Below are 13,785 nucleotides of genomic sequence, written 5' to 3'. Positions count from 1 at the left end.
TTTAAGATGCCATGGGTGGCCTGTTGTTGTGACATGCAGCTAAATTGTAAGAGGGAGACTGGAGCGGATCACTTAGTCACTCTTAGAGCAGCAGAAAGACTGAATGTCTGCATGGATCGGTTTGTGCAGGAGATGCACAAACTCCAAATTACTGAAGTTGTCATGATAAAAAGTGGAGCACCTGTGGGTTTAAAAAGTATAAATGAATTAAAGTATGTGGACTGGCTGTGAGAGCAAAGTACATCTACTGGCCTATTTGATGAATCACTGTAAAGGCAGCGTAATCTAAATCGGTCTGGATTAAGTTAAAAAATAACTTTAGTCTCTGGTGTTAAAAACCCTAAAAGCACCGCTTACTGACATCAAGCCGGGTGCTTTTTTCTATTTTTGGATTTTTTTTTAAATTTACACTGAGAATATTCTTAATTCTTTAGATTATGACTAACCTCCCAAAAACAGGAGCAATGGAGCAAAGAACACCCCCATGAACAAAGTGTCAGTCAACAGCTAACAATAATAAAGAGACTAAATCAGAGACAAGAGTGTTCAGGGTGATGAACGTCACCAAATACACCGTGGCCACTTCAAACATCCATTCTTTAAATTCAGTCCCCAAACCTGCGGAAGGAGACTGGACCCTGTGTGACGCTCACTGAATTAAGTCGAGCAGGGGAGACAGGAGCTGAAATCGTGTTAATAGCTGTCCAGAGTCTATAAGAGCCCGCCAAGGAAGCCTGCAATCACCCAAATACCCAGAGACAGGTCCTGGGTGCCCCGGGCGGCTTTTGCGCCCTTCCCCTCAGCGCCACCGACCCCGGTGCGTGCCAAACAGGCCCCACCAGCCCCCTGCGAGCTCCTCCAGACCCGAGTCTTTCGCGTCAGACGCTCCCTCACACGCAAGGAAAGGGGGGAAAAAAGTTGCCAATTCATTTAAGGAGGGCGAGATGTGGAAAGCGTTTCAGCGGCGAGGAAGGTTTGCGCACGGCGACAACTGACGGTCCATTTTCACACATGTACGCTTCTTCCCCCCCCCTCTCCAAATCAAATCCCTAAGCTTAGACCGCTTTTCCGTGAATCTGAAACTCGAATATCTAATAGTCACAATATTATCATGACAAATAATTAATTCAAAAAGCCTAAAATGACATAACTGTGGCTGCGCCTGAACGTTTCACGTGTCGCTCAAATGTCGTTCTCGTTGAAATGAAACAAACCGGGTCCAAGCATAGATATGTGTTTTTAATTATAAAGACATATAAACAATATATGAAACCCATGTTGCAACACAAACATCAACAACAAAAAAAAGAAACGCTTCTTCAATGTATAGGCTGCAGTTACATAACCAGTGAGAATAGCCGGGCTTGGAGCAAGTGATTTCTTTCTTTCTTCTTCTTCTTTTTTTTTTTTTTTTTTGTTTGTTCCACAGTTGTACAATACAATCATGTGAGATGTGCAGTAACTTAACAAGTCAATGCAATAACAAAACAAACTCGTCAACACAGCAGTTTCCGTAAAATGTGTCAGCCAGCGTCTCGTTTCTCCCTCCAAAGTCTGTTCAGATTTAAAACTACAAAACAAAAGTCGAGATTACTTCGCATTTTCTCGCCATTTCCCTTTTTCTTCTTCTTAAATGTTGCATAGATCACAAATAAGAGCTAATAACTTATATATATAAAAAACAAAAAAATATAACCCAAACTAATAATTTGGACATGGCCTGCAGTGTCTTCAAAGTACGAGCGAGAACAAATAAATGTAAATTAAGATAGATTTAAAAAAAAAAAAAAAAAAAGTGACAGGTTTTTTTTGACTTCATCTCATAAGAAAAGGCCTGAACAAGTTCATTTTCTACGTCAGATCTGGATGAAACATTGCAGTATAATCACTTAACCTTACTTTAAGATTATGCATCAGACTAAACTCGGTTTTTTTTTTAAATTTTCCACAGAATGATTTAAAAATAACTAGAGTGGGAGAGAAAGAGAGAGAGAAAGAGAGAGAGAGAAAGAGAGAGAGAGAGGCCGACATGGGGTTGCAGTCAAGGTAAAAGTTCAGGAGAGAGTGATGGAAACCGAATCAAGGCTTGTCGTTGCAGTGTTTGAAGAGAGTCGACGGTGTCCCGGAGTAAGTAGTGCACTTCTCGGCACAGGTGGCGAGTGCGGAGCCCGAGAACGGGTAGACGGCAGCCTGTCCAAAGGGCGCCAGGGCGGTGGGGATGGGTGAAGTTATGGTCTGTCCCTGGTTCAGATACGCCACCAGCCGCCTCATCTCCTCCAGAGCCTGAGCCTGCATGAGGATGTAGTTCTTGGCCAGGAGGAGGGTGGCTATTTTGGAGAGTTTTCTCACCGAGGGGCTGTGGGCGTAGGGGATAACAGAGCGCAGGCCGTCCAGCGCGTCGTTCAGGTCATGCATCCTCCGCCTCTCCCGGGCGTTGATGCTGAGCCGCAGGGAGCGCTGCTCCTTGGACTTCTTGGCGAGCGGGCCCCCGGGCTTGTCGTCCCCAAACGACGAGCCCCGCTTCCGGGACTCCAGAGAGTCGAAGCCGTCCTCGTCGTCGCTCGTGTGCTCCCCGCCGCTCTCGTTGGACTTGGCGGTCTGGCCGGAGAGGAAGTCGGTGGCCGGCGTGAGCGGGAAGCGTCCGGGGCTTCCAGCACCATGGCCAGCTCCGAACCCGAAGGCTGACTGGCCGTAGCGCTGCGTCAGGTCGAGGAGCGCGTCGTTGCTGATGGACTTGAGCAGGTTCTCTTCGCTGACATTCATTTTCTCTCTTCCAGAGCAGATCTCTCTGACCAGGAAAAGTCTACTCTTCCGCTTTTGTGCTCCTCTCTATCCTATCTTTTGTTTTGTTTTGTTTTTCTGTTTTGTTTTGGGGTTTTTTTTTGTTTTTTTTTTTGGTGGAAAACTGGAGGCTGTACTCACGTTGCTGTCTCCGAGAGTTGTTGCTGTTTTCTAGGGAGTCCCTCTCTTCCCTCACTCCTTTTTCCTCTGTCAGCGCAGTGACTCTTCAAGAAAAGGAGGCTGTGTGAGTCTGAAGCTGAGCCTCTACACGCGTTCACCTCCTCTGTACACTGCGCTCCCCCTTGTTGCGCGCATAGCCCACGTCCACCAGACACTTCTGTCTAATTGTGCTCGCAGAGATCGGAGCGCTCATGTACCCCCCTTTCGTTTCGTGCGCTCGTTTTTTTTTTTTTTTCCTCCTCTGGCGCGTATTTCTCCTCGCCCTCCCTCGCCTTGGGCAGATTGTGACTCGCGCTCTGCCCCTGCTCGCAAGTTAGTAGGAGCACGAGGGCCCCCGCCGGGGATTATCCGGGCTCGTCCAATCAGGGGGGCGTTTTAATTAACTCGGGAAGGAGAGTGAGCCTGCTCCCAATTTCGACCGCAACGTGATAATTGAAGCGCGAGCTGACACGCGCGCGTTGTCCACCGTCACATCTGGGTATTTTTGATCACCTATTTCGAGGCATTTGAATCACCTGAGAGGATGCACGGAGCTAGTCAGTGCAAACAGCATCAGACAGGTAGGCGGGGGTGGGGAGGAGAGAAACACACTCACCTGTCTAGATCAGAAACACATGAGAGGTCAGAGGGAGGTTTGAACTTGTGACCTTTCGGTTCCTTTCTGTCTTCCTGTCTTTGGATCAATGCAGTGTCACCCAGCTGTGACTGGGACACACGTCCTTGGCGGCGTAGCTTCCTTCGTGCATCCTTCTCTGGACAAATCCCACAATCACACAGCTCGCAGAGGAATCTCCTCCTGAACACCTTTCACCTCGCACGCCAGCAGAGTCAGAACCGGCACCAGATGCTCAGACGCTGCAGGCAGCTGAATCAGCGATACAAAGACAGAACCCATAAAACAGATCCGGCCTGAATAAGCTGCTTTTTCATAAAGACGTTATTGTGTGCCTGTAATTCATAGTCACGTTACAGTCAAATATAAAGATGCCACGGGGGATAGAAAAAAAACAAACAAACATGTTAAACAAACGTCATTAAACTCACAGCTGAACACACAGCTGAAGCGATACCACAAGCCACAGGGTGTTGACTCTGTAAATGTTTCTGTAAGAATCCAAATCAGAGTTAAGACAACCCAGAACAGCACACAGGTAGGTGTGACAGTAAATCCCCCCCCCCCAAATAAAAGGTCTCCAGAGGCAAAGAAACAGGTGTCCTCAGTACGAAAGTTAAAAGTTAGGCTGAGACTGCCGCTCAGTGTCCAACATGAAGCGTTACACTGTGAGCTCACTGCTCTGTGCTCTTGTGCCACCTGCTGGGGAAAGAGAGGCGGCATAAATATTACAGATTCATCTGGTGACAGTAGACAGTATTTTATTAATTTCAATGGAACGGCTCCAATAACTGTTTACATGGAGTGATCCAGTGGGATGTGCCTTTATGTGGCCCAGAGCAATAAATTAGAGCTGGGCTGCCCAAAGTGGGACCTGTAGATGAAAGTTCGCCAACAATAAGGTTCAGTTTGGCCCGCAAAATGCTCTTTAAACATGGAAGATCCCAAATTATCAATAATGTTTCATAATCTGAGCTCTGCACATTGTGATGGATGTAGGACAATGAAAACCATCTGGTCCCCTTTTGACTTTGCAATCACTATACTGTTTTGTTAGGTTAACTTTCTGTAAATGATTCAATAAACTCACATTTTGTCAGGTGCTGCTGTCATCTGTGACTCTGAGGAAAACGGAAACAATCTGGTTGTGCTTACACCAGCCGCACCGACAGTAATACCACTTGGAAACGCTGTCTGTTGCCACTTCAACAATGCAGTGCAACAGGTGCTTGATTTGGCTCCAGACCCACTGTTAAGTTTCAGTTTGGGCACTAAAAAAGAAAACCGTTGGGCACCCTTGAATCAGAATATCTTGACATGCAAAGACAATGTTCAGTGTCTAATCTGCCATAAATATGCCCCAGATCATCATAGGAGGACCTTTATAGCTCAGAACGAATGGTAAACTTGGATTTGGGTTTGATCATCCTTTCAAACACTTGTGTAACATTTTGAGCCTTCAGACCATCTCTTAGGATCCCTGACAGAAAAGCTGTTTGTTTTGCTGCCGATGTTTCTGTTCCTCACCTAATGTCAGCCCCACATGAGGGGGGCCATGTGCAGAAAATAATATGTTTGCTCCAATCAGAGAGAAAAAATCAATTAATTACATCATTATTAGGATCTAGAATCTTCCTGTTGAACTCCTCTCAGTCTGATTGAAAATACACTCAGATCAATTCAGATTGGATCCATCCCATCTGATCGAGGTGGTTACATGATTCATTTTTATTGAATTATTAGTGAACCATGAGAGGTCCATGTAAACACAACTACTGTTCACGAAAGGGATTTTTGTTTTGTTCAGAAGTTTGTAATATTGAGCATTCAGTGTTATGCCCCCACTCTTCCATTAAAAATAGAATGTGTTTTGCTTATTGTACCTTCACTTGGATGTCTGACCCTCAGAATGAACTCTGCACAGTGTGATTCATGAAGGTTGTTTTTACACTGATCTGTTGAAGAAGAAAAAGTTGTTATTCGATTATTTTGTATAAAATGTATCTGAGGAATTGTGTTAGTATCTCAATGAGTTTCTTTTATTCAGTGTAGTCTATTTGTGATCACTGGTCTTCTCTGTAAACATGAACTTTTTTCTCTCTTTTACATGGAGCTGTACAGGTTTCCTCAAATCCCCTTTAAAAGCTAATAACATTGTGATGATACCTGAGTTTTATTAAAACTGACACACGCTACTAATCAAATTTTGAGCTCATAATGACTCATTATTGGATTTAAATCAATTATTGTCTAAACTGTTTATCTCTGGCATCTCCTGACCTGAACAGGACAGATTTACACATCAATTACAATCAAATGTTTTGATTGACGAAATTGGTTGTAATCATCAGTAAAATTTGAATTGATCTAATCTGATTTGTCTGCCGTTGTGTGTTCGCCAGTGCTGCAGTGTAGCAGTGAACCAGACAGCAGAAAAACACCATGCGAGAACATGAAAAATGTTGGATCAAATATCCAACTGAAAGATGAATGCACTCATACAGGAGCAATCAATAAAAACAAAAACAAAAACAAAACAAAAAACAAAAAAAAACAGGCAGGTTGAATTTTTCCAAAACCCCAAAAGAACATAAAACAAAAGCATGTGACATTAATTCAGCTTTTGACATTAAAACAAATGTTTTTCTCAGCTGGTAATAATCACATAAAATACAAGTTTCGCTCCATTAAAAAGTCAATTGGTCCTTTTCTCTGCAGACATTTTGATTCAGGTGTTACTAACATCATCGACAATGGCTCTGTTGTATTCAAGTGTTCCGGCAATTCATGACGGAGTGACAGCGCGCACAATACAACACAATCAAAACGAACAGTTAAATGGCTGTCGACCCTCATTAGTGTTTTTATTGACACCTGTGCTTTACTGTGCCATGACAAAATGTCACAGTGAAAAAGGCCAATTACGCCAAAGGAAACAGTAGAAAATGACACAGCACAGAAACAAGATTGCCTGCAGTTTGGAAAGGTGCAGGTCAAAACTACAGTTCATTAAACCTGCTTGTAAAGTGTAGAATTACTAGGAATTACTGAAAAGCATTGGCTAACTACAAATTGAAATCAATGCAAAATTGGACAATGATTACATGGGCATTAAGCTAAAACACAATGATTGGGTTGTTACTGAGTATTTAGTATTTGTTTCCCTCATCCTATCCTAAAGATGTTTGCTGTTTGCAGATAGGACCAAGTTGTGTGGTCTCATATTTTATGTGTCAGCATATCAACATTGCCGTTGCACAACATAAATGCAGCAATGTCATTTGTAAATACCATTTCAAGGTGATGCTACACACTAGGGCTGGGCGATATGGCCTTAAAATAATATTGCGATATTTTAGGCTATATCGCAATGCATGATATATATCTCCATAATTTGAAATCCCCCCCAACAGCAAACTAGTATATCCATCGAGCGTGCGCTTAACAGGCTTAACAGGCTACTGTAAGGCTCATGGCTCATGACAGGCTGTAACATGGACATGTACATTATGATCAGAAAAACAAAAATGCTGCAAAATTCAAGTTTCTGTCTCTGCCAGTGAGGGAGTAAGTGCACGCTCGACGGATTGACTAGTTTGGTCTAGCTACCAGAGAACATGGATGTCAACAAGCCGGTATGTAGTTCCTTGCACAAACACACTGTTTTAACTACTTTTTTATTTTTTGAGTCATACACACTACAGTGCCGTGTTGATAGGTGTCTGCTGATGTTGCATAACTTTTGGGGTGAGATTTGGAGCATGTTAAGATGCTTAAAACACAGTGTAAAGTTCTGACTCCATGCTGTTAGCTGTCAATGCTAACTCTCCGTTCACGGAGCCCTGTAATGGTTGGACCAAATGTGTTTGTGTCTGTGGTACTGGTCAGGGGTAGCTTGAACAATGAAGCTGCATGTTTAAATTGACCGAAGTTCTCCTTTAATACAGCCTTTAAAACTAGCACAAGACAACACTTACGCCCTATCATGATATCATGGTGTACAGAGGTCTAAGAGAATATACTGTTTCGTATCATGATAGTGATATATGTCATATATATTTCCCAGCCCAATGTGACTCTTTGTGGTACCTTCCTTATCTTCATTTAGCATTTGGAAAATGTTATGTATCATCTGGACAGGTTTCACTTTACAGGTCATTGGAAACTACCATTTCTACTTACCAATCTCTTATCAACAGTGCAACTACGCACATTTCAAAAGAAAGAACACACACTACACTTTTTTCAGAGGCAGTTGAAGGGTCATTATGGGTTAAGAAGAAAGTATATTTCTGATCTACTGCTATGTTATGAACCATCCAGACCTCTGAGGTCATCAGGTACAGGTCTGCTTTCGGCCCCTAGAGTCAAAACTGAACATGGACAAGCAGCATTCAGTTATTATGCTCCACATATGTGGAGAAAACTCCCCAGAGAAGTGCACGTCCACTCCAACTCTCACCTCTATAAATCCAGGCTGAAGGCTTTTTTGTTTGCCATTGACTTTTGTAAAAGCAATTTTAAGGTGTTGAACAATATCCTTACCTGCACTTTAACTTTTATTGTCTTGTCTCTTTTCAATCTATTCAATTTTAGCTCATTTTTACATTTTCAACTTTTAATGTTTTGTTTCTTGATGTCGTCCTGATTTATTTTAATGTCTTTCAATGTAATTTTATGCGCTTGTAAAACACTTTGAGGTGCCTTGTGTCTGAATTGTGCAACATCAATAAATGTGCCTTGCATAACTCAGGAGATCTTTAAAAACATAAGACCACATTACCTGCTAAAAACATGTCTTTATAATGCAATAATTCAAAATAGCGTAATATTATGTTAAAAACTCTATACTGTTAACTTAATTCCCATAAATATATAACCAAATCTCTTTGCATTAACTTTACTCAGTACTTACCCAATACTTTACACGACCTCCTGGTAAATCTACTACTAAAAAGTGTTAACCATCTGCCCCTTTTCACAGTATACAATCTCAGACCTTTGACCTCAACAAGCAAACTCACTGAGCATGTGATCATAGACAGAGAAGATGATAAAGGTTTTTATGTCTGAATTATAGCAGGTCATTAGTTTTGTGTGAGTCTTGGCTAAATAAAGTTTTAACCCATAGAGACCACTGCAGTGACAATTCTGTTTTCCATGTAATGACCTCATGGGTGCCACTTTGTTTTGAAAAGGTGACACCCTTGAACTTTCAAATGGTGTTCAATATTTGTGATTTTAAGCAAAGTGATGAGGGGATCATATGAGGTCAGAGTAGATGATTATGATGGGGGAAATTACACAAAGTTACATATATATCCATTTAATCTCTTTTGATAGTTTTCAACTAAATATGAAAAAAGTGATGCAGACAAAACTAGTCATTTCAAAAAGATGTCCCCATTTGAGGATTTGCTATTGAGTGCACAGGATAATGTACAATACTTTGACCAGCAGATGGCAGAAAAGCCCATAAGTTGCCAAACAAAAAATATAATTGCCAACTAAAATAATGTAACTGTATGTATATCAGAAAAAAAAAATCAGTACTAGATGAGGTACTTTCTTTTTCCATCTAGTCACATTCATTCCATTCAGTAAATGCAATATTCATTTTAACCTATTTTTTGTACTGCTCATTAACAAGTAGCAGCAGAAAATAAAGCTTCACTGTCTACACTATTTGATTTTTTTAAACTAAATAACTGAAACTATTGATTTACAGTGAGAAGAAGTAACCAGTTCAGGTATTAATGACACAATTTAGCCCTCAGTCCATTGTGGTCACATCCCCTAGTGTTCATTTGAGGGCACTGCACAGTCGTCACCTTTCTCCAGGAGGACTGAGCGCTAAAAGCTTCTGATTCAGACAGAATGAAAGAAAACGCCAAAGTGTCAACACACCGACTAATAATACATGATGCTTTTAAAGCCCTGTGCCTCAGCTCCGTGTCGCCATGGCAACTGCAGGCTCAGTCAGCTGCCATACAATGGTGGCATGGCACATTTTGGCTGTGACCGTGTGCGCATGAGAGGCGAGCTGAACGCTTTTGCAGTGGCAGAAGGGGACCACCATGGGGCAGGAAAGTATTTTCTATCGCTGAGAATATGGCGGCGCTGTCATGTTTGACAGGAACAATGCGTGTGCGCCCGTACACAACCGTGTGCATGAATAAATGCATGGCAGGCGCGTGTCGTCGCAAGGCACCCAGCGCGGATGTGCTGTATCAACCTCAGAGAGTTTATTGTGATGTTTGTCCCGCGGAGTATGGAGGGGGAGAGCATTTAGTGAGGGCAAAGCACATTCTTCTAGTGTGTTGAGATTCAAAGTTGCACCAGGTCTTGATGCTAATATGTTGTATATCAAGACCCAGCAGGATCCACTCATGAGGATTATCTCTCCGGGCTCTCTCTCATATCCTAATTTTCAGCTTCTCTCTCTGTCTGACTTTCACCCCTTTTCTCACACATTCTCTGTCTCTCTCTCTCTCTCTCTCTCTCTCTCTCTCTCTCTCACACACACACACACACACACACACACACACACACACACACACACACATCAAAGTGCAGCTCTGAGTAAAGATGGAACAGGCTCCTTTGATCTCTCCCTGCCGGCTCTCATTAATGTGTGGATTTACAGTGCAGACCTACAGGGACCTGGCAGCCATGACACCCTTCTGCTGCACTGGAATCTAGTTTTTTCCTCGCGACCAATCACAGCCCTTGATTTTTTATCCACCGCTCCAATCATGACGCTTTTCACACAGGCGCCCACAAAAGAACGAAACAAACCAAAGCCTCGCGCTCATTCAACCTTTAGCGCCCAACCCGAAGTCTCCAAAAATCCCACCGCTGTCACAAATCACAGGACGGCACACGCTCTACCTGTCCAATCAGGGAGACTTCACAAAGTCTGCTTTTTTTGTGTGTGTGAAGCTTCCCCCCCCTCACCAATCCAAAGCCTTTTGCTTTCCTCTGAGAAGAGACAGAAAGTTACATGAGATAGATGTGGATCGGCGTGGTAAATGTTTAATTCAGCGAGTCTTGGCAGTCATTTTGCGATGGTGGGTACAGTGTTGGTGTTTGGTGGGAGGCTTGCTGACGACGGCGGAGCAAATGTTGGAAAAATTTAGCATCAAGCATGAAAGGAAGTGTTTGCACGGCACACATTGCACAATGTACTTTGTGCATTGCACGTTGCACCCACGCTTCATCACAAGGCAAGCCAAAATAAGTAAACAATATGCCCACTCCTTACTCTTTCTTTGCTCTTTTTTTTTTACCCCAAAACCTCTCAAATCCATATCTCCCCCTCACTTCTTATCTCGTCCTCTCCATTTTGTCTTCCCTCACTGCAGTGCAATGCAGATTTTTCACAGGGTGGAGGTATGGTAGAGATAGGCGGGGTACCATGAATAATTGTTGAAGATATTTTTACTCTGACCCACTTTGGAGTCCCTTTCGCCCCCTTAAAGGTGCCGCAGCCCTTAATGTCTTAAGTCAACAGTAGATGTTTAAGTGAGTACCACAACCGTTCAAACCAATTCACAGGGGAGCTGTGTGGTCTCAGCTGCCGAACGGCTCTGATGTGTTTATGACCAGTATTATGACCGATCAGTGGCGTCTACTTGCCTCCATGACCACAATATCCACATCCCAGCTTTATTGAAAGCCATTCTGGGCTTAATATGATTTCCTGAAAAACGAAGCGTGGCCCTTTGGTCTCATGTTCCTGCATACGTCATGAGTAGCGGAGCAGCTCAGCACACGTGCCAGGCAGCCTTTAACAACAAATCCCCAAGCTTAAAGTGAAACTCTCACCAAAATGCAACTTGTGGTATTTTTGTTTATGTACGTAAGTCAAACGTTGGTTTAAAAGCATAATTACGACGAAAGCACCACTTTTAAGATTGACCATATTTTTGTTTTCAGGTCAAATTCATTTTCAGTGAAATGCTAGGGGCAATACTATGTTACCATCAAAATCGCCATTTTTAAAACACTATGGAGGCTCGACACAACATGAAACTTTGCTCGTAGTATCACCAGGGTCTCTACACATGAACAGGAGCATTGCGAACATTGTGTGCACAGAGTTTACTAAAAAGAATGTTTTTGAACAACTCACATTACCAGTTGTTTTTCCGCTCGCTTCCGTCCTGCCAGTCGTGAATCTCCGACTGCGACGTAACATGGAGGAGAGTTAAGGTGGACCGCTACTGTCTTCCGGCAACAGCTATACACGCGATATCTCACGTGACTTTTCAGGCTTTTGATTTCAGTATTGTTTCTTATATGAGGCTCCTTTTTCAACTTCAAGGTCAATATTGTTTTTCACTAATGACAAAACAATGAATCATCCGTGCATTTATATGGAATTAAGCTTTAGGAGCGTCAATACGGTCAATCCTAAAAGTGTATGCTTTCATCGTAATTATGCTTTTAAACAAACGTTTGATTCAGGTACATTCACAGACCCTAGGTCGCATTTTGGTGAGAGGTTCACTTTAACTGACTATACTGGACCTCAGGTTGGACGTTTAAAGTGTTATGTTTCCTCAGTGTGCCTTGGCTGGGTTTGAGCCTCTAAATATGTTAACCTTTCGGGCATTTCAGGTTTCGAGTGTAAGGCGTGATGCGCCTCTCTGGCCACAAGAGCGTAGGGGAAGCTAATGGGATTTTGTTGTGTGCAAAACATAGGGGCTTCACGGCAAAATGGCATTGCAGCATTCTTGTAAGTGGTTGAAGAAGTTAGGAACTTTAAAATATGAACAAATAACAAAAACAAACCAAGAACCTTCATCTAACTTTCCATCGGCCTTCTTTAAAATGATAATATGTTATCTTAAAATGAACATATGTTTTACCTGCAGCAGATGACCATTGGTTCTTCTCCTGCGTTGAGAAGAAAAAATATGCATCCGTTCAAGTGTTCCCTATGTTTTGAACACTTTCTTGCGCAACCATGCAACATCCGTTAAATCTTGTCTGTTGGTACAGTTTCGCAGTACAGTGAGCTGCCTCACCAGTGGGAGAGCTGAACGCCATCTACTGCAGGTACAGTAACACACTGACTAGGGATAAGTACCTCATGCAACCCCATATCAGGCTGGAAGTATCACTTTGAGCTGTACGCTATGTAAAGCTTACATGTTTAACCTTTTCTCCAGTTATAATTGTGCCTGGCACTGGTACGTGAACAAATTTGGTGAGTTGTGAACCCTCCAAGAGGTCTCCTCAGTATGGCATATGTGCAAGGTGCAGTTTAACCTTGTGGGCAGCGAGTCTGTACAAGATCTGGTATCGGCAACAACCAAGGCAATTCTGGTCCAGTCAAGTGCACGGGCATGTATCAGTCTCAGCAGGGAGCTCATACAGAAGCATTGTTGAGTGTTGACAGGAGAGGATTGAAATCCCAGTCACCACCTGCATTGCTTAACCAAGCTAAACAGTACACAAGTGAGGCATTTTCATTCAAATAACTTCTTCAGAATCACTTAAATGGTACACTGTCCTGTAATGATAAGAGATGGTATGCCTGTTTTTGCATTACGTAGCTTGGGTGAGCGTCAGAAGTGAACAACATTTTACAGCACAATGGCACACACCACCTCAACCCTATGAGATCCATCTTGCTTTGCTTCAAGTCTTCAAGCTATGGCTCTTGTTGCTGAACACACAGCAGTCGAATTATTCAGCGTCCTTGTGAGTAAAGCTATTGCTGCAGCCACAGGTACGGCCTGGATGTGGCAACCAGCCAGGAGAAGCGACTGTTCGTTTGAAACCGACAATGGTGACTCCTCAAGAGGTTAAGGTAGCTGCTGCTACCATCTGTTACACCAGAACTGGAGAGTATATTTCATTGAAATAAGGGCAAAGAACAGCAATGAACCACTTTACTCGATGGAAAATACGCTGTTGCTGTTCGACTGACCAACTGACTCTGCTGGTGGGTGCACTCTCTTACTGTTGATCTGAATGACTGAAGTCCAAGATACACTCCTTTCACCTTCATCCCCTCTGGGATTTACTGAGTTTCCTGAAGGATAGAAAGTTAACTTGTTGCTCAAGTAACCTCTAACTGCTGATAACTTTTGCCCCCGTTATCCCAGTTAGCTGTGCAGTTAGCTGACTCTGCCTGGTCTGTGAGGTCACGTCAGTGGGTGATTGTTCACACCGTTAGCACAGGAACAGTGAACCGCTGG

At 43.0% G+C, this 13,785-nt stretch overlaps 1 protein-coding gene across 1 annotated transcript; it reads right to left on the bottom strand.

The window, feature by feature from the left end:
* Positions 1 to 1,218: 1,218 nt before the first annotated feature.
* On the bottom strand, positions 1,219 to 3,499 carry bhlhe23 (basic helix-loop-helix family, member e23). Its single transcript, XM_037105198.1, has one exon. The coding sequence runs from the start codon at positions 2,761 to 2,763 to the stop codon at positions 2,080 to 2,082; it is 684 nt and encodes a 227-aa protein (XP_036961093.1). The 5' UTR covers positions 2,764 to 3,499; the 3' UTR covers positions 1,219 to 2,079.
* Positions 3,500 to 13,785: the final 10,286 nt, after the last annotated feature.

This window comes from Acanthopagrus latus, chromosome 7 (genome assembly GCF_904848185.1).
Source record: "Acanthopagrus latus isolate v.2019 chromosome 7, fAcaLat1.1, whole genome shotgun sequence".
In the NCBI taxonomy this organism is placed as follows: Eukaryota; Metazoa; Chordata; class Actinopteri; order Spariformes; family Sparidae; genus Acanthopagrus; species Acanthopagrus latus.
The sequence above is the reverse complement of the archived record's forward strand: the minus strand, read 5'-3'. Positions and strand labels throughout refer to the sequence as shown.